We start from the raw sequence: 27,248 nt of genomic DNA on the forward strand, positions 1-27,248 counted from the left end.
GCAAAATGCCACCTGCTGAGAAGGAACAGGCACAGCACTGCTTCTGTGCTTATCTGGTTCACCAAAAAGGGAATGAGCATTTATCTGATTTGTTGGGACCCTTCTTATATCCTTCTGGGTACTTCTGCACTTCAGTGCGATTGGAACTTGCCTTAAAAATCAAATATAGCTTGTCACACCCACATCATGCATTTAAAGCACTCTTACTGCACTTCAACAATCAGAGAATTCTGGGAACTGCAGCTTGTTAAGGGTGCTGTGAATTGTAACTCTATGGGTGGGTCTCCTGTCAACCCTCAGCACCCCCAAAAGCCTACAGCCCCCAGGATTCTTTGTGGGATGCCATGGTTGTGAAAGCAGCATATGTATGGTACAGACATGACCATTTCCTTGTTTTCCCCTTCCCAAATGGTTAAACATACTGTTTCCCAGTAGCCCTTTCCCTGCCTCACCAGGTCACTGTTTCTTTTACAGCCAAAAGTGGTGAACAGAGACAAAAACCCAGTGTTCTTATGTGACATTGAGCTATCAGAGAGACTTCTTTTTCTAATTATGTCCATAGCAATAAAAAAAAACAGTATTCTGCGATTTTGTTGGTTGGCTGTACATCAAGGGAGTGCCCTGGCCATTGAGACAATCCTGTTTTAACAAGCAAAGCATTTCTCTTAATTCGACAAAAGGAAGCCAACATGCAGGCTAGCTGCCATCTCCAATTTTGTCTCTAGAGAAAGAACTAATATTCCAGTTGGCCCACACTCTTCTGGAGCTGCTGAGCAAGATAAGCTGATCCTCAAGCAATGCTTGCCCTTTAGACTGGCATTTGTCAAGTTAGTGCCATTTCATTTTCCAGCTGTATCAACTCCCCATCTACTCATACACCTCTTGTGCACAGAATAAACATCACTGTCAAGGTAAATACAACCTGCCAACCCTCCTCTTTGAAAGGTATCTGATCTATTCCTCTTCCATTCCCTTTTGAGCCACATTGACCCCTGCAGGAGCTGGCTTTCCGTCTTGCACAACTACACCTCAAGCCAGACTGCCAATCCTAATCAATACCTGCATGTAGGTAGATAAATCTCACCTTCTAACAGCTAAGTACAGATTATTGAATTGTTTTGGTTGTAGCAGCTAAGGCCCACTCTCTACTCAGAGTAGACACACCCATAAATTAATTCCAGTGGGTCTGCTCTGAGCAAGAGTTATTTGGATGCAGCCTGTTATTTATTTATACGTAATGTTGTAGAATTTTCTGACTGCTTACACTTACTGCTTATTATATAGTATTGTATGAATTATTCCATTTATACCCCACCATTCCTCCAAGGAGCTCAAGGTGGTAGGCATAGTATTTCCCTCCATTTTATCATCAAAACAACCCTGTGAGGTAGGTTAGTCTGAGAGACTGTGGCCTGGCCCAAGGTCATGCCGTGAGTTTCATGACTGGGTGGAGTCTACAACCTTGGTCTCCTACGTTCAAGGCTGACACTCTCCAGCAGGCAATTGAAGGTACTTTTTTCACCTTTGGTGGACGTGCCCAAGGATTAAGGCTTTCTGGGAAATGATATATAATGAAATGAAAAAGGTATTTAAATATACCTTCCCTAAGAAACCAAAGGCCTTTCTCCTGGGCATTGTCGGCCAATTGGTGCAAAAGAAAGACAGAACATTCTTTATGTATGCTACAACAGCAGCAAGAATACTCATCACAAAGTATTGGAAGACACAAGATCTACCCACTCTGGAAGAATGGCAGATGAAGGTGATAGACTACATGGGACTAGCAGAAATGACTGGCAGAATCCGAGACCAGGGAAAAGAGACGACGGAAGAAGATTGGAAGAAATTTAAGAATTATCTTAAGAAATATTGTAAAATTCATGAGTCTTAGAATGATGTGGTTTTTAAAATCAAATGGAGTACAGCTGTAAAGATTAAGTGAAAGAAAAGTAAGGATGATAATTAGACAAAATTAAGGGTGAGGATTTGCTGAACTAAATTTTTGAAATGGGAATGCAGAAAGGGGAGGTATGAGGAGGTCGGTGAAATAAGTTTTAAGAAAATAAGGTTTTGAAACTATACTTGTTCTTTTTTATTGTATTTTTGTTTGTGTTTGTTTGTATTGATATGTCTGTTATAATTTGTAAAATCCTAATAAATATTTATAAAAAAGACACTCTCCAGCAGGCAAGAGTTCAAAACCAAAGTTAGCAGCTGTTAAGTCCAAAGTGCCAGAGGCAGAAGTAATTTATTTATTGGGGGATGGGGGGAGACTTAGAGCCTATATCATAGCAGTGTACAACAACAAAAATACAATAAATAAAACAGATGAAAACAAAATTTCCAAAAGAAAAGTGATACTGCCTCTAAGTTTACTCATCTTTCTCTGAAGATCGGTAGAAATAGGATAATTTTAGCACCTGACAAAACATGTACAATATCAATGCCTGTCTAGCTTCAATGGGCAGTGTGTTCCACAAGACAGGGTTTTAGATTAGGTAATCTAAAAACTAGAAGGCAAGGCAAAATGGTTCCAGAAGGTAGCAGTCCAGAAGCAAAATACCGTACAGTATTCTCTAGAGTAGCTTTCACCAGCCAGGTGCCCTGCCAGATATTTTGGACTAAAACTCACATCAGCTCCAGCCAGCAACATCTGGAGGGCACCAAGTTGCCAAAGGTTGCTCTAGAGTTGTAAGTCTGACATAGCAGTTATGTAAGTGTGTCATAATGGCTCTCCAGAGATTGTAGTCATCCCAGCTGTGCTAATAAGATACAGTACATTTCCCCAGGCAATTATCTGGGTCCTGCTGCAGAACAACAGAGGTCAAGCTGGTATTTCCCTCTGCCTGACTGCTGCCTTGGCATAGCGCAGAATAAGAACCCTAGTGCCTGCTGCTTGATTCCTTGGGATGAGGCCCTTCCAACCTTACATGAATTCTTCCTGAGCAATCCGAAGTGTTTTGAGGTATTGAGCCTGCAAATCGGTTGTCGAATGATAATTTATTTCAACAGGTATGATCAGAGGGAGGGAGAAATCACAGCTCCAGGTAGCAATCTGTATCAATTCACAGTGTCCCAAAATTGGATTGGCTTCTCCAAGTGTAATTTGTATCCACATCAAAGAGCTTGGACATTAAGTTACTTCTTGAGGTAGTGTACATTTTGTCCTTGTAATGTTCCTTCATGAGTTGAGCCAATCGACCATCTGCTGTAGAATTATTTCTTAAAATAAAGCCCCTGCTGGGTAGTCACCAAACCCTTTATCCTCAGAAAGAATGTAACACCTCCTTCTAGAATATTTTGTTTACATTTTCTTAATGAGGGGACAAGCCCGGAACAGGGACTCATTCAGAGATGTGATGTGCAAACCCTTCTGATTTCAATTAACCATTCAAAGCAGTAATTGATTGGAAGGAGACAAAACCAGAGCAATCAGCAGGGCAAGCCCAACCATTAGGCATAATGAGCTAGCTGCCTCAAGCAACAGCGAAGGGGGTTACACAGCAGAGGCAAGGATGACAGGTGTTTGCCATACAGCCAACCCTGCACTTCCTCAGCTACCCTGCTGCCTTCAAGGTTGGTGGAGGATACCACACCTGGCATAAGTGCTGGCATACAATTCAACTGCAAGTCTGGGTTGCTGCTGAACATGGAAACATCAGCTGTATTCTGAAGTGCTAAGCCCAGTGTGTGTAGTGGGAGCACCATTTGGTCTCCATTGCAGGCAGCAAAGTCTTGGTCTGGTACAGAAAGAAGGCAAGGGAAATAGTATGAGTAGATAAAGAGGGCAATTTTAGCACACGTTGTAATACACACCTGCATGTGTGGAGTGGTAATATCCTGACTTTGTTGTTGTTGTTTAGTCATTTAGTCGTGTCCGACTCTTTGTGACCCCATGGATCAGAGCACGCCAGGCACTCCTTGTCTTCCACTGCCTCCCGCAGTTTGGTCAAACTCATGCTGGTTGCTGGTGGGAAGTCAGGATATTTTTCCCAGTAGTGATGTATGGAAGTGAGAGCTGGACCACAAAGAAGGCTGATCGTCGAAGAATTGATGCTTTTGAATTATGGTGCTGGAGGAGACTCTTGAGAGTCCCATGGACTGCAAGAAGATCAAACCTCTCCATTCTTAAGGAAATCAGCCCTGAGTGCTCACTGGAAGGACAGATCCTGAAGCTGAGACTCCAATACTTTGGCCACCTCGTGAGAAGAGAAGACTCCCTGGAAAAGACCCTGATATTGGGAAAGATGGAGGGCACAAGGAGAAGGGGACGACAGAGGACGAGATGGTTGGATAGTGTTCTCGAAGCTACCACTACCCACCAACAAAATGCAGATGACCAAGGGGTCCCTAAAACAGTTTGATTATGTATCTTTTCGTATTACAAATATTTTTGTTCCACGGGCCAGTCATTTTTCTAGGCTGGTTACAACTACTAAGTGTTCCAAACAGCGTTATGAAATACCCAGAACATCCCAGCTGTAAAGCACAATCAGTGACAATTTAAAGAATAATTTCATCCTGATAACCCTGTGGATTTAATAACTTATTTAGGTATTAGGTAAACGAAGGCCCAGAGAAAATGTAGGTTTACATTGTATGGTCATTTTTAAAAAAGCATACGAATTATCCGTTCAATTTGAATGAACCTGCAATATGATAGTTCGTTTTATGATTGTATTTGCAATGGTGTTTACATGCCATCTGCAGTGAAGATGCCCTTTTAAAACATGGGGGAAAGGCACACCCATTCATCTAAATGCATTGAAAATGTAAGTGCTAAAGGAGAGATGAGACTAGATTATTGTATAAAGTTGATTTCTTGGAAAGGAAGAGATTCCTGTGGAGACATAAATATATGCTACACAACAACACATTGAATAATGGAATGCTGGTGATAAACTGCTTGTGTCCACATTAAAATAGTTGTCTCTGCTACCTGCAAAGATTTTACATTGCAGAGTTAACATTTCAGATCACAGAATGAAAAACTAACACAACAGATGAAGACAAATGAACTGATTAAAGTCACAGCTGCCTCCAGTAGGTAAGAAAACAGGCAAATATTATTCTGCCATTTCAGAAGATACTACTTTAGAGCTTCTCTGATTGTGACATTTATTTTAAAATCACTTTTTTAAAGACACAAAATGAGCTATACTATGCATGTTGATTCAGTATTCCCAATGTTTCAAATTGGTTACTATATCAAATTTCCAATTTTTGACATTTAAACTAAGATTATAACAGGTGCAGAAATTCCAGGTTTGGCACATTCAGCATTCCCACCCACCCCAGAAGATGTTTTAACCTTAGTGACAAAATATTAACAAAAAACAGGATCATGCATGCAACCCACTGACATCAGGTAAGGGGGGAAAGGCTATGGAGGCAACATATACCAATTTAGGCTATTGAAATACCTATCCCATACCAATTTAGGCTATTGAAATACCTATCCCATTACTATCTGTTGTGACTTGCAGCAGCCATCTATTTCATCACCTGATACCTGATCTCTTAGCCTAGGTGTGAAGAATCTGTAGACTAGGAATAGGGGAGAAATCCAATTCAGTTTCCATTTGAAAGCAAACTTAGTGAATTTGGACTTAGCAAAACAACACACAAACCTCAAAGTCACCATCCTTTATACTTGTCTGACTCTTGTAAGAAATAATAATAATAATAATCTGAATTTTGCAATGCAATTCTCCAGCCAGGTACAAGAATGCATATACTTGGGCAACATGCAAATAGTAATCCACATATTAGAGAAAATAATCTACAAAAAATGCATTATATTAGTGGGAAATGCTTTGCAAAAATGTGTATATTAGGAAAAGATGCATACAAAAATGTGTGTACTAAGATACATTTGCACTAAAATGCTAATGAATTTCCAGGATGACTTAAAAAAAAGAAAAGAAAACTGATGTGTACATGTGGAAAACCAGGTTTAAGATTTGGAAAAATTAGGAATTGAGAGAAACTGAAATTGACAGATTCACCCATCGCTACTGTGGACCTCCAGGTATTCTTGGACTCCAGCTCAGATCAGCCAATTGGTCAGGGATGACGGAGCTTGTAGTCCAGCAACATCAGGATGTCTGTAGGTTCTCCACTCTTGCCTTAGCTGGAGATGCTGTAAAGTGAACATTGGAATTTTTGCATGCAAAGCTTTTCTCTACCACTGAGTTTGTGGTTCCCCACTGATGTTTTCAATGAAGCAATGTAGAAAATATACATGAATATCATTTCTGAAGACAAAAATTATATTTCTGGAGTTGCAGATAAGTCTACAGAATATAACAATATCTTTCTCTGATTCATCTGTAAGAGGAGTTTGGTCAACAACTGAGTGGGGAACTTCAATGTGTTGTATTCATAAAAGGTCTTGTATTCCAAAGGATTTTCACTGCCTGCCAATTGCAGGATCTGTTTGAATTTCCTTCAGTGCTGAAAAGGGTTCTGAGATTGCACATAGTCCTCAGCAGATCACTAGGCTAAGTCCCAACCTCAATTGGGCAATGAGTTTTCTTATTAAAACCCTTAAGTCTCTAATGTAACAACTTCCTGTGAAGCCACTTGCCATTCCAGATGCAAGATGCTTAATTTGACTGTCAGTTAATCTTTCTAGCTTGCTAGCTCGTGAATTTCTTCATTCTTAATCGTTCTGTGTCATTACGCCAAGAACACTTCTCCACGCTCTATTCTTCTATGAGATTTAAAGACTCAGCATTATGTTCCTAAAGCTTTTATTCCCTAGTTGTGGTAACAATAGTCCAGGTGGCAGCCAGCCTCCTTGTTCTGTTTCTCCATTGTGCAATCAGTACTGCATCCCACAGAAATTGCCATTTCATGCAACGTGACCTCGGTTGACAACCAAAATAATATGATTTCTTTTGGATGTCTTTTTGCATGCCTTCTGCTTATTTTCATGTGCTGGAAATTTACAGAACCGCAGATCACCCCTGTGCATATGATAGATGATTCTAGGTCAGTATTGATATTGAAAGTTCTCAGGCACTGAAACAACTCTTCTGCTGAAATTCTATAAATCTGTAACACTGAAAGCCAAAGTTTGATGTTGACTACAAAGTATGGATGATCTGATAACAAAAATTATAGCAAACTTCTTGAACTTGGGTTACTTATCCTAGACTGCTTTCAGTTAAAGCCAGTAGCCATTGGTTACCATGTGCCTTTCCTATAAGGCAGTGCTGCAGCCTGGGCAGCTATACTGCAGGCCAGGACACAAGAACTGCTACACTGTGAAATGTGTTGATAGGTTTTACTACAGCTAATCATTTAGCAGGGGGGTGGGGAAGCTTATTTCCCATTTAATACCATTACATATTTTCCATGTCATCATGGACCTGGAACAGATTCTTCAAGGGACCCTGATAGAATTCTGTAGCTCCATTTTAGCCATTCTGCAAAAATGGCTTTATTGACCTGGGAGTTGTTTTTAACTGCAGTTTCTTTGGGGAAATGTTCTGCATCATTTCTCTATTGCTGCTGGTTATATTCCTATATATTGGGATCTGGGTGGCACTGTGGGTTAAACCACAGAGCCTAGGGCTTGCCAATCAGAAGGTCGGCGGTTCAAACCCCGGTGACGGGGTGAGCTCCCGTTGCTCGGTCCCTGCATCTGCCAACCTAGCAGTTCGAAAGCATGCAGTGCAAGTAGATAAATAGGTACTGCTCCAGTGGGAAGATAAACGGCGTTTCCGTGTGCTGCTCTGGTTCGCCAGAAGCGGCTTAGTCATGCTGGCCACATGACCCAGAAGTTGTACGCCAGCTCCCTCAGCCACTAAAGTGAGATGAGCACCGCAACCCCAGAGTCATTCGCGACTGGACCTAACGGTCAGGAGTCCCTATATTCCTATATATCTTGAGAGGTATCATCTCATACATGTTTTCCCTCATTCTCTTAGCCAAGGTGGGGAATCTGCTGAGGGCCACATTCTGTCAGGCTTTATATGTTAGGGTCCACTTGCAGTGAAGCCAATGGTCAGGGGCACCCCCTTTCTCTTTGCCACCAACTTTTATTTCCTCTGCCCTGCTCTCTGCTATCCCTTCTTTCCCCCCTCTCTCTTTCATCCCCTTTCTCACTTCAAATTACTTCAAGGCTCTTTGTTGTTTGAGCTTCAACAAACTTAAAAGGGTATCCCTTTATAAGTCTTAGATAATTTCAAAGCGCCATGTGTTGAATTGTGCTAATGTGTTTTTAAATATTGTTCCAAGTTGCCTTGAGTACAGATTTCCAATTGAAAGGTAACTTTAAACAATAGCCAGTGAGTTGATAGTATATGGGTGCTGGACAACCAAGTGGGAAGGGAAAAGAATGTTTATCAGTGAGAGCCAGATAACAGTGTCCAAGGCACTGAGTGACCAGGTCAGCAGCATATAGGTGAAGCCTAATTGGTTGGTCATACATTTTATATTTCTGGATTTATATATCCAAGTTATGCAATCAACCTTTGTTGCACAAAACAGTTACATAGATGCAATTCTTAGTGTACCTGAACATTTGCCCTTCTTCCTTCCTTCTCTCTTCAACACCTTCCCCTACTCCCATCCCACCCTCTCTCTCACAGATGGCATAAGGCCCATATCTTAAAATGAGTTCAGGTATTACTTGCACTAGTTAACAAAATGCATTTTTGGGAATTATTATTTTTTTGTAAACAGATGATTACCCTGTTTGTGTGTGGCATTTTGAAAACGGAAAAGACGATCAATCATGATAGGTGTAATTAAAGCCTTTTCACAGCAACCAGAGGATCCATTTTTAATCCATTTTTTCAAGGTACTAAAATAGACATGTAAACCTGCTGCATTGCAGTTTTGAGGCTTTGCATTTATCAATATGAAATGACTTCACCTGGGGGGAGAAAAGGAACACAAGGAAACAAACTCCAAAAGCAAGACTGAAAATGCCGGCCTTTCTTCTGCAAGTGTAAAGTTCACCTTCGTTTAGTCTGGGTTTGGATCTGTAGATTTTGCCATAAAGAGATGTATGAAGAGCTGAGGGTGCATTCATTTAGGGGTGTTGGGAAGAGAAGATCCACATAAGCAGCTGGCATGTGATGAGAAATGGGATCGATAAAGCCTTTCTGTGAAGCTACCAGATTGATGAAATAGAGGACCTGGCTGAGAAATGCCAAACAGCTCAATTCAGGGCCCAGGGCACAGATTTCCTATTGCCTTCTTAACCACTGGACAAAGCAGGGAATGGCAACCTGGGAATCATCATAATCTCACCCCATCATGGTGCTGTTGGCTATAAGGCTCCCAGATTGCTTCACTGCTGCAGTCTCTGTCACTAAAGGAGACTACCAGGTATTCATGCTGCATGTGTTAACTGCTCAAGTCAACAGTTAAGTACCTGGCACTGGGAGAACACATTGGAGGATGGAAAGTAACTATCTGCTGGGGTCTGATGCTTGCCGATTAGTTGACAGGAAATGTGAACAAGGGAATTATTTAGAAGGTGGTCTTAGGTTCTTCACCTGATTACTGAAGAAAATATGACAGTCCTCTATGTAATATGCAGAGGACCACACTTTGCCTTGGTTAGCCTGAAATAACTGCTACTTTTATCCAGAAGAACCACCACTTCCCGCTTTGAGTGCCAGTGTGGTGTAGTGGTTAAGAGCGGTAGTCTCGTAATCTGGGGAACCGGGTTCGCGTCTCCGCTCCTCCACATGCAGCTGCTGGGTGACCTTGGGCTAGTCACACTTCTCTGAAGTCTCTCAGCCCCACTCACCTCACAGAGTGTTTGTTGTGGGGGAGGAAGGGAAAGGAGAATGTTAGCCGCTTTGAGACTCCTTCGGGTAGTGATAAAGCGGGATATCAAATCCAAACTCTTCTTCTTCTTCTTCTCTTCTTTTTGCTTAGAATCATTAATATGGATCAGTAACCTCTCGCTTTTTCCATAGTCATATGCAGAAAGGGTGGGTAAATCCACATTCTTATCATTCATAAACAACCCTTATAGTAAGAACTAAATGGGTGCTGTTGTGCTGCTTATAGCTAATCTGTGTTCACTGGGCTGTACACCACTGGGCTGTCAAGGTCAGCACAAAGGCAAAATGAGAACAAGATGTTTCTACCAGCAGTTTCTGGACATAGTATGAATTTATTCCATTCCCTACACTAGTTGGTGGGACACCCATTCCCCCATCCTTGTGTTTCTGATTAGTGTCCTAGCCATCCAATCTTCAGTTGCCCTCATTCTTTCATTCAGGTAATGGGGTCTCTTCCCATTCCAAAACCTGATGTATTGCACTCATTTCCATACCGTCAGTATGGTAAAGAATGCCACCATTTTGTATGCAGAGAGCTTTGTACAGAGTTATTGTTAGTAGCCAGCATGAAGGGAATGTGAAGGGTAAGTTAACTCACAAAGAGTGGGAATTTGTGATTTTTTTTTGGGGGGGGGGGACTGTTTTCATTTTTGAGAAATATTTTGCCCGACCCAAATTGCTTTATGTGCCCTTTACAACTGGTGCAATAAATTATAGTTTATCATTACTCACCAAATCCAATTTGTAGTGATAAATCATTACAACGGTTAAGCAGAGGGCATACATGACTTAATCAATCTATATTTTAAAGAAAGCAAATGTGATTTTATATACAATAATTTAAAGGTGGTGCTCTTGCATTCACCTTTTAAATTAACCAGGCCAAAGTTTAGTGTGTTGATTGCAAATTAGAAATCATAAATTAAACTGTTCACCATCAGACTAAAGTAAACTAAGGGGTAATTCGCACTGTTCTGTCTTAAAGAGGGAACACATATATTTACATTCTTCTGCCTGTTGGGAAACCTGAAGGAGTAAGTAGACTTCCATCAATGGACAGGACAGGCAAGAGGGTAGAGGGGCTTGCAGGAGGGACTCAATTACACAAATTAAGGATATTGACAAGCTGGGATGTGTGCAGAGGAGAGCAACTATGACGATCAAGGTCTGGAAACCAAGCCTTATGAGGAACAGCTGAGGGAGTTGAGTATGTTTAGTACGGGGCCATGATCGTATAGTGCGGGGGTCGGCAACCTGCGGCTCCGGAGCCGCATGCGGCTCTTTAAAGCCTTTGCTGCGGCTCCGGGGCGGTGGCGAGGGGAGGAGGCGAGGCGCGGAGGCGAGGGGAGGAGGCGAGGGGCGGAGGTGAGCAGCCTGCCGCCCGGCCGGCGGGGCGCCCTAAAGCAGAGCGCCCCCCTCGCCAGGCAGACATCCGTAGCGTGGGGAGCCTTGCCGGACTTCCCGGCAAGGCTTCCGACGCTGCGGATGTCTGCCTGCCGCCCGGCCGGCGGGGCGCCCTAAAGCAGAGCGCCCCCCTTGCCAGGCTGCTATCCGCAGCGTGGGGAGCCTTCCCGGCAAGGCTCCCGACGCTGCGGATGTCTGCCTGCCGCCCGGCCGGCAGGGCGCCCTAAAGCAGAGCGCCCCCCTTGCCAGGCTGCTATCCGCAGCGTGGGGAGCCTTCCCGGCAAGGCTCCCGACGCTGCGGATGTCTGCCTGCCGCCCGGCCGGTGGGGCGCCCTAAAGCAGAGCGCCCCCCTCGCCAGGCAGACATCCGCAGCGTGGGGAGCCTTGCCGGACTTCCCGGCAAGGCTCCCGACGCTGCGGATGTCTGCCTGCCGCCCGGCCGGCGGGGCGCCCTAAAGCAGAGCGCCCCCCTCGCCAGGCAGACATCCGCAGCATGGGGAGCCTTGCCGGACTTCCCGGCAAGGCTCCCGACGCTGCGGATGTCTGCCTGCCGCCCGGCCGGCGGGGCGCCCTAAAGCAGAGCGCCGCCCTCGCCAGGCAGACATCCGCAGCGTGGGGAGCCTTGCCGGACTTCCCAGCAAGGCTCCCCACACTGCGGATAGCAGCCTGCCGCCCGGCCGGCGGAGCGCCCTAAAGCAGAGCGCCCCCCTCGCCAGGCAGACATCCGCAGCGTGGGGAGCCCGCAAGGCTCCCGACGCTGCGGATGTCTGCCTGCCGCCCGGCCGGTGGGGCGCCCTAAAGCAGAGCGCCCCCTCGCCAGGCAGACATCCGCAGCGTGGGGAGCCTTGCCGGACTTCCCGGCAAGGCTCCCGACGCTGCGGATGTCTGCCTGCCGCCCGGCCGGCGGGGCGCCCTAAAGCAGAGCGCCCCCCTCGCCAGGCAGACATCCGCAGCGTGGGGAGCCTTGCCGGACTTCCCGGCAAGGCTCCCCACGCTGCGGATAGCAGCCTGCCGCCCGGCCAGCGGGGCGCCCTAAAGCAGAGCGCCCCCCTCGCCAGGCAGACATCCGCAGCGTGGGGAGCCTTGCCTGACTTCCCGGCAAGGCTCCCGACGCTGCGGATGTCTGCCTGCCGCCCGGCCGGTGGGGCGCCCTAAAGCAGAGCGCCCCCTCGCCAGGCTGCTATCCGCAGCGTGGGGAGCCTTCCCGGCAAGGCTCCCGACGCTGCGGATGTCTGCCTGCCGCCCGGCCGGTGGGGCGCCCTAAAGCAGAGCGCCCCCCTCGCCAGGCAGACATCCGCAGCGTGGGGAGCCTTGCCGGACTTCCCGGCAAGGCTCCCGACGCTGCGGATGTCTGCCTGCCGCCCGGCCGGCGGGGCGCCCTAAAGCAGAGCGCCCCCTCGCCAGGCAGACATCCGCAGCGTGGGGAGCCTTCCCGGCAAGGCTCCCGACGCTGCGGATGTCTGCCTGCCGCCCGGCCGGTGGGGCGCCCTAAAGCAGAGCGCCCCCCTCGCCAGGCAGACATCCGCAGCATGGGGAGCCTTGCCGGCAAGGGTCCCGACGCTGCGGATGTCTGCCTGCCGCCCGGCCAGCGGGGCGCCCTAAAGCAGAGCGCCCCCCTCGCCAGGCAGACATCCGCAGCGTGGGGAGCCTTGCCTGACTTCCCGGCAAGGCTCCCGACGCTGCGGATGTCTGCCTGCCGCCCGGCCGGTGGGGCGCCCTAAAGCAGAGCGCCCCCTCGCCAGGCTGCTATCCGCAGCGTGGGGAGCCTTCCCGGCAAGGCTCCCGATGCTGCGGATGTCTGCCTGCCGCCCGGCCGGTGGGGCGCCCTAAAGCAGAGCGCCCCCCTCGCCAGGCAGACATCCGCAGCGTGGGGAGCCTTGCCGGACTTCCCGGCAAGGCTCCCGACGCTGCGGATGTCTGCCTGCCGGCCGGCCGGCGGAGCGCCCTAAAGCAGAGCGCCCCCTCGCCAGGCAGACATCCGCAGCGTGGGGAGCCTTCCCGGCAAGGCTCCCGACGCTGCGGATGTCTGCCTGCCGCCCGGCCGTTGGGGCACCCTAAAGCAGAGCGCCCCCCTCGCCAGGCAGACATCCGCAGCGTGGGGAGCCTTGCCGGACTTCCCGGCAAGGCTCCCCACGCTGCGGATAGCAGCCTGCCGCCCGGCCAGCGGGGCGCCCTAAAGCAGAGCGCCCCTCGCGCGGGGCAGACATCGGCCAGCCCCACAAGCTCGGGGGACAGCAGGGAGGCGCAGCGCCGCCATCCCGCTGTTCCTCGACCTGGTTCGGTTTCCCCGACCTGCTTTTGGGGGGGAAATAAAGGGAAAATTTTTCCCTTTATTTCCCCCCCAAAAAACTAGGTGCGTCCTATTGGACGGAGCGTCCTATGGGGCGAAAAATACGGTATTTTTATAATGACGAATGCCTCATTATTAATTATTATTTACATCAGGCACTGATTATGATTTATGGTACACTGGGGCCCTGATTAATTTTCTATGACATTTTGGGGCATTGATTATTGGGCATAGCAAGTCGCGGTCGCGTGGAATTTGTGCTTTGTGACCGTTTGAAGTGGGGTTTTTTTCTTGGGAGGCTGGGCGGCACGAAGAGAGGGATTATTTTTATAATGACGAGGATGACATTGGGCCCTCATTATTAATTATTATTTACACCAGGCACTGATTATGATTTATGGTTCACTGGGGCCCTGGTTAATTTTCTTTGGCATTTTGTGGCATTGATTATGCAGTCGCGGTCGCGTGGAATTCCACGTGGAGTTAGTTGCCTGAAGCCCCTTTTTAGTTGCTTGAAGCCCCTTTTTAAACTTAAGCAGGTGAAAGTTTGGTGAATTGCTGCCAAGGAGTGTGGTGGAGTCTCCTTCTTTGGAGGTCTTTAAGCAGAGGCTTGACAACCATATGTCAGGAGTGCTCTGATGGTGTTTCCTGCTTGGCAGGGGGTTGGACTCGATGGCCCTTGTGGTCTCTTCCACATATGTATGTGAGCAGGTCTTCTCCAACATGAACTATATTAAAAACAAACACCGATCACGCCTCACAGATGACAGCTTGCAAGCCTGTGTGAAAATGAAGGTGACGTCTTACAGCCCTGATGTGCAGACACTGAGCACTGAGGTTCAGGAGCAAAAGTCCCATTAACCTGGTTACCTGGTTGTAAATTAAATATTTTAATTAGCTATTAATTTGTCCTTTTTTCTTGAGATTGACAGCTGACTGCACCATCCTGTATATATAGCATTAAGGCCAGAAGCAATATATGCAGTGTTATATTTGTTTTAAATGTTGCAATGTTTTTGCGGCTCCCAGTTGTTGTTGTTTTTTCGGAAACGGGTCCAAGTGGCTCTTTTTGTCTTAAAGGTTGCAGACCCCTGGTATAGTGGTTAGTACTCTGCGTTGTGAGTGTGTTTAGTACGGAAAAGAGGAGACTGAGAGGAGACATGATAGCCATCTTCAAATATCTAAAGGGCTGTCACATGGATGATGGAGCAAGCGTGTTTTCTTCTGCTCCAGACAGTAGGACCTGAACCAATTGTTTCTAGAAGGTGATTCTGACTAAACATCAGGAAATGGTAAGGTGGTAAGAGTTGTTCAACAGTGGAACAGACTCCCTCAGAAGGCAGTGAACCTTCATTGGAGGTTTTCAAGCAGAGGTTGGATGGCCAGCTGTCATGGATGCTTTAGTTGAGATTCCAGCATTTCCGGGGGATGGAGTAGATGTTCCTCAGGGTCTCTTCCAACTCTACAATTCTATGATTCTATAAAGTGGAACTTTGGCAGATACATTTTTGGCAGAAGAGGAAAAATAAAGAGCTGACCAAGCAATCACTGTAATTTGGCTGAAAGTCTATCCTGAATAGGTCAAGTCATATTTGTAGCTTCTGGGAGAAAGTGATAATCGGAAATCACATTCTGGAAGGTGGAATTTTAAATTCTCTGAGTAATTATGCTCACACAGAAGTGAAAGGAGACTGGAATCTTGAAAGTATTTTGTCATAAGAGACACTTTATCTTAAGATAAAAGCGAGGGCTTCTTTAACAGTAATGCCTAACCATTATGGGATTAAGAAGACAAGAAGTGTGCTGCTGAAATTTTGCTGTCCTCTTTCTTTTTGCATTCGTGTCATGTGCAAAGTCTCTTATGAGATGAACTAATACAGCATGAACCACATCAAATACCCGGTACTAGATTTTACAATGTTCTTTGCTCACATATTTTTTTTCCAATCTTAAAACTGGCATTAATAGTTTAGTTTACTGTGTTTGCTGTTTTTAGAGCCATTGTTTTGAACTAGATGGAGACCTGGATTTAAATTAGATTACCTTAGTGTAGTCATTATCTCTCAAGTTACTATTACAAAACCCCAAGCCAGGATTCCTGATATCCTGGTCCTAATAAATTGGGTATTAGACTATGTACTGCTGCTGCTGCTATGTGAGGCTATGGATTCCCCTTCCTGGCATGACTATGGGGGTATTATGATGATCTCCTGCACTTCAAAATTTACCACGAGTGTTTGGGAGTGGTGAGACTAGAAATGTAATGGATAAATAAGAGTGCTCAGATATCATAACAACATGAGAATATCAGAAGAGCTTGCTGGATCAGGCCAGGGGCTCATCTAGGAGTACAGGAGTATAGCATCTAGATCAAGGGAAGTAATAGTGCCACTGTATTCTGCTCTGGTCAGACCTCACCTGGAGTACTGTGTCCAGTTCTGGGCACCACAATTCAAGAAGGACACTGACAAACTGGAACGTGTCCAGAGGAGGGCAACCAAAATGGTCAAAGGCCTGGAAACGATGCCTTATGAGGAACGGCTAAGGGAGCTGGGCATGTTTAGCCTGGAGAAGAGGAGGTTAAGGGGTGATATGATAGCCATGTTCAAATATATAAAAGGATGTCGCATAGAGGAGGGAGAAAGGTTGTTTTCTGCTGCTCCAGAGAAGCGGACATGGAGCAATGGATCCAAACTACAAGAAAGAAGATTCCACCTAAACATTAGGAAGAACTTCCTGACAGTAAGAGCTGTTTGACAGTGGAATTTGCTGCCAAGGAGTGTGGTGGAGTCTCCTACTTTGGAGGTCTTTAAGCAGAGGCTTGACAACCATATGTCAGGAGTGCTCTGATGGTGTTTCCTGCTTGGCAGGGGGTTGGACTCGATGGCCCTTGTGGTCTCTTCCAACTCTATGATTCTATGATTCTATCTAGTCCACCATTTTTTCCTCGCACTGGGCAGCCAGAAGTCTGTGGGAAACCAGCAAGCAGGAATTGAGCACAAGAACACTGTCCTGTCTGGTGGTTTCCAGCAACTGGTATTCAGAAGCATTCCTGCCTCCGGTGGCAGAGCATAGCCATCATGGCTGGTAGCCATCAATAGCCTTCGCCTCCATGAATTTGTCTAAATCCTCATTCAGAAATTTCTTTATGCATCTCCTCCTCTCCCCATCAAGGCACATGTGGCTTGGGATTTGGAGTTCTGATGTGCAGAAAACATGACATTTAGAGAGGCTTGCGCTCCCAGCATTTCACACTGTGGATATAAATCACGGGGGCCCAACAACAGCAATGCAATTATTTTCATATTTTAAATCTTTTCCTAGATTTACTTTTCAGAACTGGGACCCCAAGGGTCATACAATAAAGAGCTGAGTGTAGTCTGGAGTCTCATCCTTGAATGTATTATAATGCAGAACATGTTTCTCAGAAAGAAGCACTTTATAGAGCCATCCTTTGAAATATGTGCCGTGTTGGAAAAATTTCTCCTTTATTAAAATGGCTCCGTAGTAAAAAGCATGAGTACGGGAGTGCAAGGGACATGACATTCAAGATAATAACCGTAAACTATTCATCAGAACACTAGTAGATCAGAGTATAATATTACTCAGGTGAGGATGGGGCCGGCGAATGAAGGCTGACCTAATTTCTATTGTAATAAAAATTACAAGAGCAGGCCATTGCAACTTGGGTTCCCAATAAGCCAAATGCCTGACAAAAGCCAAACCACCCGACAGCCTAAAAGGGTGAGGGAATGTTTTGTCAGTCTTAGGAATGGAGCTGATCTTGATACCCTTGGGCAGTGGCTGAGTTGCTGTTTTCAGAATGAAATTGATGGCAATTTGGGTAGGTTGCAGCAAGTTACTGCCCCATTCACACAAAAATACCAACAAAACTCTGATATCCTTTGGGCTGTGCTGGCCCAACACTCCTATATAGTGGTACCTCGGGTTAAGTACTTAATTCGTTCCAGAGGTCTGGTCTTAACCTGAAACTGTTCTTAACCTGAAGCACCACTTTAGCTAATGTGGCCTCCTGCTGTTGCCGCGCCGCCGGAGCACGATTTCTGTTCTTATCCTGAAGCAGAGTTCTTAACCTGAAGCACTATTTCTGGGTTAGCAGAGTCTGTAACCTGAAGCATATGTAACCTGAGGTACCACTATACTGCCAAATTCTGCAAAATGATTGATATCTATCTTACCCATGCATTTAGTTTAGCATGAAACACCTGCTATGAATTACTGTCTTCTAACTTGTGCCTCCTTTTTATTCTTTTCAACAGCGGAGGATGCATGTGGAGGGACAATGAGAGGATCCAGTGGCATTGTTTCCAGCCCAAATTTCCCTAATGAATACCACAATAATGCAGAGTGCACGTGGACCATTGTGGCCGAGCCTGGGGACACCATTTCACTCATTTTTACAGATTTTCAGATGGAAGAGAAATACGATTACCTGGAAATAGAAGGTTCTGAGCCACCAACTATATGGTGAGTGATTCATTGTTGTATGTTAACTTCTGCAAAATTGCCTCTGAGAAAATGCTACAGATCTTACAGAAATGCCTCTAACTTCCCTTGAAACCCCTAATGTTGTTTCATTTGTGCAGAACTATTGCCTTGAATGCCGATTTGTTGTGTAAATTGGAACTGTGTGATCAATGCCACTTGGAGAAATTTGGTGAAGCTTATTCAAATTAGCTTAATAATAATAATAATAATAATATATTTATACCCCGCCAATCTGGCTGGGCTTCCCCAGCCACTCTAGGCGGCTTCCAACAAAAAACTAAAATACAGTAATCCATCAAACATTAAAAGCTTCCCTAAACAGGGCTGCCTTAAGATGTCTTCTAAAAGTCTGGTAGTTGTTCTCTTTGACATCTGGTGGGTGCTACTACCAAGAAGGCCCTCTGCCTGGTTCCCTGTAACTTGGCTTCTCACAGGGAGGAAACTGCCAGAAGGCCCTCGGCGCTGGATCTCAGTGTCTGGGTAGAACGATGGGGGTGGAGACACTCCTTCAACATTGTGTTATGAGTTTGTGGGTGCCAGACTTCTATAATCTCTGGATCCAGCTATTGTTAAAAGCTAATCAAGCCAGGCTAGCTTCCTGATCCCCTGAGTCCAGGAGTTGCCTTGGTAATGTGTCATTAAGAGAACTGAGGATTAAGGGGGCTCTGTGCAAGACAGCAAATGGGTGGGTCTCAAGAAGGACAAAAGCCAGAGTTTTAGAGTTGAATTTCGCTGTGGTGTTATCTAGAAGTAAAGTATCAAGCTGGAAAGTCAGAGAGGCAGAGCAGCTGCAGCAGGTGATGCATTCTTGGAGATCATATTGGCTTCCCCTGTGCATCCTACTGTTTGAGGTGGTAACATCATGTTGCCTTATGGGTGGGCCAGCCCTGTCTAGGCTGGTATCCTTTTGTTTTCCTTCAGCAGCTTGTCCTATCTGTGTGCATATGGGGCATTTTGCTCAAATCACCCAAACCAAGTTAAAGCAGAGGGGCAAAATAATTAAGGGTGTGTGAAGTTATTTGTTGCAGGGAAGATTCTTACCTTGCCCTATTTCTTCTTCTTTCTTGCATTAACAAAGCAAAGAACAACAGCAACATTTGCTTTGGTGGTGCAGTTGCAACACAAGAACTCTGCCGTTTTTCCTACTAGACAGGGACACTTTAGCATAGAGACATCCCATTTTTCACATTGCAACTTACCACATTTTCCCGTCTATAAGACACCCCCATGTATAAGACGACCCCTATTTTTTTAGTACAAAATTAAGAAATGAAATTTTAAACATTCCATGCATAAGACAACCCCCAATTCTATCCTTAAAAAAAATTGGGGGGAATATAGTCTTATACATGGGAAAATATGGTATTTTTACCGATCTCAATATTGTATTTTTACATTGTTGCAACCTACTATGGAACCTTATGGTGAAGGGTGAGTAAGAAATCACATAACAACAAATAAAGCTGCCAGCAGACACCTCTGCTGCTGCTGCATTACAGACGTTGCCAATAAAGGCACACACATTTTGCAATTGTAAGCCCCTTCATTTCCCAAGTGGTTTTGTGGGTTGAATCGTGACTCCTGAAACAGGTATCTGACAAATTTCAGCCCACCACTCATCATGCAGATCTGCAACATATTCTTGACCAAAGCTAAAGTTTTCTGGGGTGCTTTTAACCAAAGAAAAAGACCTGTGTTGATTTGATCACATACCTCCTCTATCACATCTTATTTGACTCTAAAAATGGTCAGTTACTCAAATACAACTCAGTGCACATTTTCTGTACGTGTGTGTTCAGCAATCCTGGGTTGTGGTGTTTGGGGTGAACTGTTTTTATTACCATCAATCTAATGTATTACAGGATGCAAAACACCTCCATATGCTTGGCAAAAAAAACAAAACAAAAACAAAGCAACACCCCAGCAGATTTCTAAAACTTAATTATCAGACAACTGCTAATGAGATTGACTTTCTCAGTACTCTCTTATGTTGATCCAATGGAGCAAACAAGAATCACTTAAAATAAAAGAAGCTAAGACTAGCTTTTTGGACACCAAAGGGGAGTGGTGGGGCAGAATCTGGTATCTTCCTCAACCACCCAAATAGCCAATCACATTTTAAAGAAGCGATGGGGAACCTCAGGCCTTCAGGCTAAAGGTGACCCCCCCCGGCCTATGTAGTTAGGGGAACCATGGTATTTTCCTCAGGATATGTGTCTCCCAGCCCACACAAATCTTACTGTCCCTGCTCCATACTCTTAAGTGTTTTTGCCTGGCTAGAATGTGTCACTGATTTATGATGGTGCCTCTTGTTAGCAAGGACAGAGGATGGTGGAGGTGTGTGCTTTCAGGGAACTGACATTGGAGCTAGAGGCGGAGGGAAGGCTCTCAAATGATGCTGGAGAAGGGCCCAGCAGGGAGAGAGGCAGCTCCGCAGATGGGGAAGCAAATCAGCGCAACACCAGGGATATAGAGGGGCTGATGGGGGAATCGGCGAGAGGGCTCCAGGACTCTTCACCGGACACCAGCGGGGAGAGCACGGGTCCTCCGCTACCCACGCCCACCCCGCGCAGAAGACTTCCGCGCAGAGAGAGTAGGAGGAGACTGGGTGTCAAACAACTTTTATGTTGGAAAAGATTTAAGAAACGCCCACTGACGGATTCTGCTAGCCAATGAGGCAGCCACGAATTGAAGGGCTGTCCAGACAGAAAGGTTTAACAAGGCAACATAACCAGGAGAGGCGGCAACTTACGCATGAGCAACCCCATACCCATTACATGTGCATATACTTTTTATGGCTAGAATGTAATTGCTGTAAAAAAGAGTCACATCTGTTGCTTCTGGTCTTGCCCACCACAGCATGATGTGGCCCCCAAAAAGGATGTCCAGGAAGAAATGGGGCCCTTGAGGTGAAAAAAGTTTTCCCATCCTTGGTGTACAGCTTACTTTGTGTGTTCATGGTCTGAGGGTTTCTCAGAATGAGAATTGTTTTGTAATTCCCAAAATTCATGTGAGCAGTTTCTTGAAATGCTGCTATCGGAGCCTTTACTGTTTGCATCAGAGGCACATTTTAAAGACAGGAGATAAAATTAGACACCTACAAGTTCAGAAATATATTTGCCTATATTTAGAAACATGTATGTATTGCTGATCAGTTTAGATTACTGAAACGGTGTGCAAATGATAATACCGTATGATGAATAATAAAAACAGAAAGCAATACAATAAAATGCAGTTGTACTGCACTCTGTCTAATCTCCACAGTGAGAAAGCAAGTGCACTAAACAATGTCAGCAATCCGGGGAATGCTTGGTTGAACAGGAAAGTCTTTAGCATATGCCAAAAACACAAAGCAGAGGGCAATGTACCGTATTTCTAAAAGGAGGCCACTCAACATGGCAGATGCTCCTACACTGAAAATGTACAATTTGTACTCGGCTATTGTATAGTTCAAGGTTGGGTTCCTTTTCTTTCCCTTGCAGTGCTAAGTACTTAGGACAGATCTTAATTATGTCATTAACTCTAAAAGCACAATTAGATTGTCTCAGATCTGTGTCGAACCTCTTCTCCAACTTGCTCCATATGAGATGGTTGTCAAAGGCTATGCCAGTCTTCTGTGTTGTTGTTTTAAGGGATTTAATTTTAAGATGAAATAATTCTATCTTACACTCTGTGGCGCATATATTACCCAGCTGTGGTAAACATTGGTTTCACTTCTCAAACAGGGAATATCAATTATGATTGATTACTCACCTGTGCTGTGTTTATCAGTCTTGTGCCGGATTGCCTCCAGGAGATGCAGGGGGTTTCAATGTACCACTAGTTTTTCAGGGTGCTACATACAGAGTGGGATTTTAATAAATAATACATTTGAAAAATAATCCAGAGGGAAACATGGGTTAAGAAGGGAGTCCATTGTCTCAGTGGCTTAGTGCATTTTTAAAAAACATGTCATAAGTAGGCAATCCAGCACATTTAGTTATTCCTAATGACAATAGTAAGATAAAAATAGTTCCATATCTCTGCTACAAAAACCTTCAGGAATAATGAAAATTCGTGTTAGTTTTAGTAGGAAAAAATGTCCTTGGCTACACTATGAGTTATGCCCACTAGTTAGAGTGGCTATTGTCATTGGTGCTAAGGCAGTTACTTACAGCACAGCCACTTTAAAATATAACTTTATCTGATATTTTTTATTTTTATTTCTTTCCCCCTTCCCCCGTACATAAAAAGGCCACTTTGAAGAATTTTCTTCAAAAATGATCCAACATTCTTTTGTGACAGTCACCCCCTACCCAATGCCCTGAAATGACACTGGGGACTCAGCTAGATTGATAAAGAAAAAGCATTTTATATGTGTTGTATGTGTGATACAACACTGTGACACCAGATGGCGCTGTAGAGTCCCATCTTTCCCTACTGGATTGAAATCCTTCATTGGTGTGTCTAGAGCCAGCCTGGGCATTATTCAACTATGTTAAGAGTAGATGTACAGAAAATAACGGACCTAACTTAGTTATGTTCATTAATTTCAGTGGGTCAGCTCTGAGTAAAACATGGTTGAATCCTTGCCATGATGGCTATGTTTTATCTCCACTGAGAGAGGCGGTGTACCTCTGAATAACTGTTGTTGGAAATCACAAGTGCAGTGAGTGATATTGCATTCATATCCTGCTTGCAGGCTTTTCACAGGTGTCAGATTGGCTTCTGTGACTAGATGGGCCATTCATCTGATCCAAGAGACTCTTCTTTTGTTCATATGCAGTGTGGAAGATGCAAAATGGTGGCACAGGGTTTCTGCTGTTAACTTCCAATAGCGGCAAAACATTGTGTCTGTGTGTGTGTGTGTGTGTGTGTGTGTGTGTGTGTGTAAGAAGTCTTGCTACAGCCTCTGCTAATATTTAGCCCCACTCCCAAGAAACTGTTGTAGAGGGGGGGTTTTGCCCTTAGGTGAAATTTAGTGTAATAGTCCCTCCTTCTCTTCCCAGAAATGTGATGCAGAATGTTGAGAGGCCATCAGCACACAGCTCTGCATCAAAACACATTTCTTGAACTTTTCAAATTACGACACAAAATCTATGCCAGAAAGGGACAGACCTGTAGTTCAGTGGTATAGCCCATACGATGTTAGAATTCCTGTATCATGGTTGCAGTCATGGGATTATTGTCTTTCACAATAATGTTTTGACTTCACAGAGTGGGAAGTGGCAGAGACAGGATGTTTGTGTTATTGTGTTCCATGAAGTGGGACTATTGTCCTCTGTTCTATTTTTCTCTTTGCTGCCTGATGCTAGAGAGAGAGGGAGCCATGTTGCAGTGCTCCATGTGTGTTTATATGTAAATAAAGTAGATTAGCCAATATGCTGAGTTGCTGAAGTCTGTTACGCAACTGTGCAAACTCTGCGGATCCCTAAGTGTGTCAATGTCTGTTGGCATTGGTCACTGTGATGTTCGGGCAGAAGAAAGCTTTTGAAGCTCCTGAACGATCGACCAGGAGGGAGAGAACATTCCAGTTGGACATGTGCCTCTGCCAGGGTCCTACTTGAGTGTAGGCTGAACTCCTGACATACATATGGTCCCGGGTTAAACCTATAGCATTTCTAGTTTCAAAAGAATCTGAACTAGAAAGGCTGGGAAAGGTTGTTGACTGAGTCCTTGGAAAGCCACTGTCAGTGAGTGGGCTGGGCCAGACAAACTAACAGTTCTACTTTTTTTGTTCTTACCTATCACACCTCTCAATGACTTTCAGGTGAATTTTCCCTACTGGAAAGTATTATATTTTGAGGTGATATCAACACTCCATCTGCAGTGCTTGATCTATAACTGTGCCACTCATTGCAAGACATCACTTGAATTTTCAGTCATTTAGCAATGAACCTCCCCTTGTGAATTGGCTTGACATTTTTTCTCTAATAAGTAACCTGAAGACATTGTAAGAGCGAGTAAATTCACTGGAATCGTTCCAATGTAGATATAGATCATAGATGTTACAGCCACTGTACAGCTGAAGGTATTTTAAACTGTTTCAGTTTTAATGAGTGTGTACATCAATAATAATTTCTGCTACCACTTAAGTGAGTTAATTAGCAGCAATGAAAGGATTCAGATTTATCAGTGGTTGTTCATGCTGCTAAATTGCTTATACCTATCAGTAGTTTAATTCTTTTAATACTAGAATCCATTCCTGCCATTAATGGGATAACACAAATAACATAAAAACAATATTAATCAGTCAGATTACTAAATCTTCATTTGCCTTTCCTACAACAATTCTGTATAGTTAATCTGACACTTAAAAAAAAAAGACCTAGTCTTTGTTTTGCTCATCCCCCCCCCCACCCTCAGATGGAAGAAGATTTATGTTTAAATAACTGAACAGAATAAACATACAAAGATGGAAATACTTCTATTACCAAAGTGCAAACTATAATATAAAAGTAAAGAATTAAAATGCTAATTTAATAATTGCTAATTCAAAGAGCAGTTTGAAGATGCATTCTTCCCCAAGCTTGTCACTCATATTGTGGAATTAGACTGATGTGCTTGGTTATGCCAAAGCACCTCTCCATATGCCAGGGAAAAATAGATCGACAAAACTTAATTAGCAGAGATTTGTTAATTAGATTCACCATGTTAATACTTTTTATCCCTTTATAATAGTATGGAGGTTCATCTCCTAATAGCTATGGTGATTATATATGCACAGGATACTATATATCAAAGGCTAAAGCCAAGATTCTCACATGTTATTTCACTTTAGGAGACTGGTCCAATTAAAAAACAAATAATAAGATTATAGAGTTTTGTCCAGACAATAATAGCTTTGAGCTTCTATCTTAAACTTCATTTACATATTGCATATTCTGACTTAAAAGAATGATGTTAGTTGAATATATATATATATATATATATATTTGCTTTCGTAGATTTTCACGGGTACAGGAATGCAGGTTTTGGTGTCTTCGGGTGTCTTCCCGTGTAAGAGTTGGGGTGTCTAGGCGACGTTTCGACGAGGTCTCACTCGTCATCTTCAGGCTGGTGCTTTCGGCTTCTTGTTACTGGAACAGAGCAGGATCTCAGTGTTTGAGTTCCTATAAGTACTGTTGAGGGGGTGTGGTGTATAGCCTCCAACGTTCTGGGCAGAGAGGAAGTTCCCAGGTTAGTGTGCCTTTTCTTCTTTTGTTCATTAATTACTTGAGGGATATCTTGAGTGATTTCTTGAGTGATATTCTGAGTACCACTTAGGAGGGTCATTAGGTGTGGATTAGTTGCTAAAGCTTTCGTGTCTTGACCTCTTGAGCTTGTGAAGAGTTTTTCTGAGAAGATGGCTGTACTGCACTTAGTTGTGCTCTGGCTTGGCTTCGTGTATAGGGGCGAGCTGTGGTTTTGTGCCCTGTGCCAGCCAGATCTGTGTAGGGATTGCAGGGGGGTGCAGCATCCGGAGGTGCCACTATGGTTTGGTTACTGGATGGTGTCTGTAATTTATCTGTGGAGAGGGTCTGGGTTTGGGTCTGGTGTGGTTGATTGGAGATGGCGTTCTGTGTGCCTCTGGTTCTGGTGTCGGTTTTTGTGGGGAGGGCTAATTTCCAGATGTCTGGCAGGCGGGACGTGTCGTCACGCTTGTTCATGTTGTGAGGGTGTTTCTCTATCTCGATGGCTTCCATGATTATTCTCTTGTGGTGATGTTCCATGTTAAAGAGCAATTTGGAATCTGCAAAATTAATTTCGTGTCCTGTTTCTTTCATGTGTTGGAAAAGAGAGGAAGTTTTTTCTTCTTTTTTGACGGCATTCTTGTGTTCTGCGATACGTGCATTTATTCGTCTGTTTGTTTGTCCAATGTACGTGGCTGGGCAGACTTTGCAGGGTATTTCATAGACCCTTTGGTTTTCTAACTGGATTTTATCTTTGGGGTTTCTGAGGATATTGGCTATTTTTTGGTTGGTGCAAAAGGCTGTTTTGATATTGTGTTTATGGAGGATTTTGCTAATTTTATCTGTAGTGCCCTTGATATAAGGAAGGAGGGCCATGCCATTGTTTTCTTCTGTGTCTTGGTTTTTGGGGGGTGTTTCTTTTTGGATTAGCTTAGTAACCCTGTTTTGCTGGTATCCGTTGGCGATTAACACATTTGAGAGATTCTGTAACTCAGTTGTCAAGTGGTCTTTGTCAGCCAGGCGTTTGGTTCTGGAGATGAGAGTCTTGGCTACGGAGTTTATTTGTGCAGGATGGTGGTGTGATTGTGCATGTAAGTAGCGGTTGGTGTGTGTTTTTTTCCGGTAGATAGTGTGTCCTAGGGAGCCATCAGGTTTTTTGTAGATTAGGACGTCAAGGAAGGGAAGTTGGTTGTTGGCTTCTATTTCCATAGTGAATTGTATTTTGGGGTGTAGGCTGTTGAGATGTGTGAGGAAGCTATCTAGTTTTTCCTTCCCGTGTGGCCAAATTACAAAGGTGTCGTCAACATATCTGAGCCAAAGTTTGGGTTTGTGTTCTGACTTGTCTAAAGCATTGGTTTCAAAGTGTTCCATGTACAGATTTGCGATGACCGGTGAGAGGGGTGATCCCATAGGTGCTCCTTCTATCTGTTTGTATCTTTGTCCATTGTGGATGAGGTACGTGTTGGTTAGGCAGTGGTTGGTCAGGTCCAGGATGTATTCGGGGGGATTGTATTTGTTTCGAATGGCTGTCAAGGCTTCATTAATGGGCACTTGTGTGAAGAGAGATACAACATCGAAGCTCACAAGTAGGTCATCGGGATGTAGGTTTTGCTTCTTTATTGTTTCTATGAACTGGAAGGAGTTTGTAACGTGTGAAGCGATAGATTCTGCATAGGGCTGAAGTTGCTTAGCGAGAAATTTAGCGAGATTTTGTAGAGGTGAGCCTATGGAGCTGACTATTGGTCTGAGTGGTGTTCCTTCTTTGTGTATCTTGGGGAGACCGTAGAGTTTGGGGCATCTGGATGATTTTTCTCTGGGGATGATTCTTAGCTGGATTTCTTCACTGATAGGAGAGGCTTTTATTTTGGATTTGGTGGTTTTTTCCAGATAGGTGGTGGGATCTGTTTTTATAGGTTGGTAGGTAGGGTCTTGGAGTAGATTTGATAGTTTTGCTTGGTAGTCCGATGTGTTCATCACAACAGTGGCATTACCTTTGTCTGCTGGGAGAATGATTATGTTGTTGTCTTTCCTCAGGTTGGTGAGTGCTTTCTGTTCTTCTTTGTGTAAATTGCTTCTGGGTGG

General features: G+C 44.6%; 1 protein-coding gene across 5 annotated transcripts in view; it reads left to right on the forward strand.

The window, feature by feature from the left end:
- CSMD3 (CUB and Sushi multiple domains 3) overlaps positions 1-27,248 on the forward strand; it is a 591,548-nt gene that overhangs the window by 186,578 nt on the left and 377,722 nt on the right. For all 5 annotated transcript variants that reach the window (XM_083516438.1, XM_083516434.1, XM_083516435.1 and 2 more), the window contains exon 5: positions 17,787-17,994. In XM_083516438.1, the coding sequence (XP_083372564.1) occupies positions 17,787-17,994 (208 nt within the window). The remainder of the gene's footprint in view (positions 1-17,786; positions 17,995-27,248) is intronic.

Source organism: Podarcis liolepis, assembly GCF_965112155.1.
Source record: "Podarcis liolepis genome assembly, chromosome: 8".
Taxonomy (NCBI): Eukaryota; Metazoa; Chordata; class Lepidosauria; order Squamata; family Lacertidae; genus Podarcis; species Podarcis liolepis.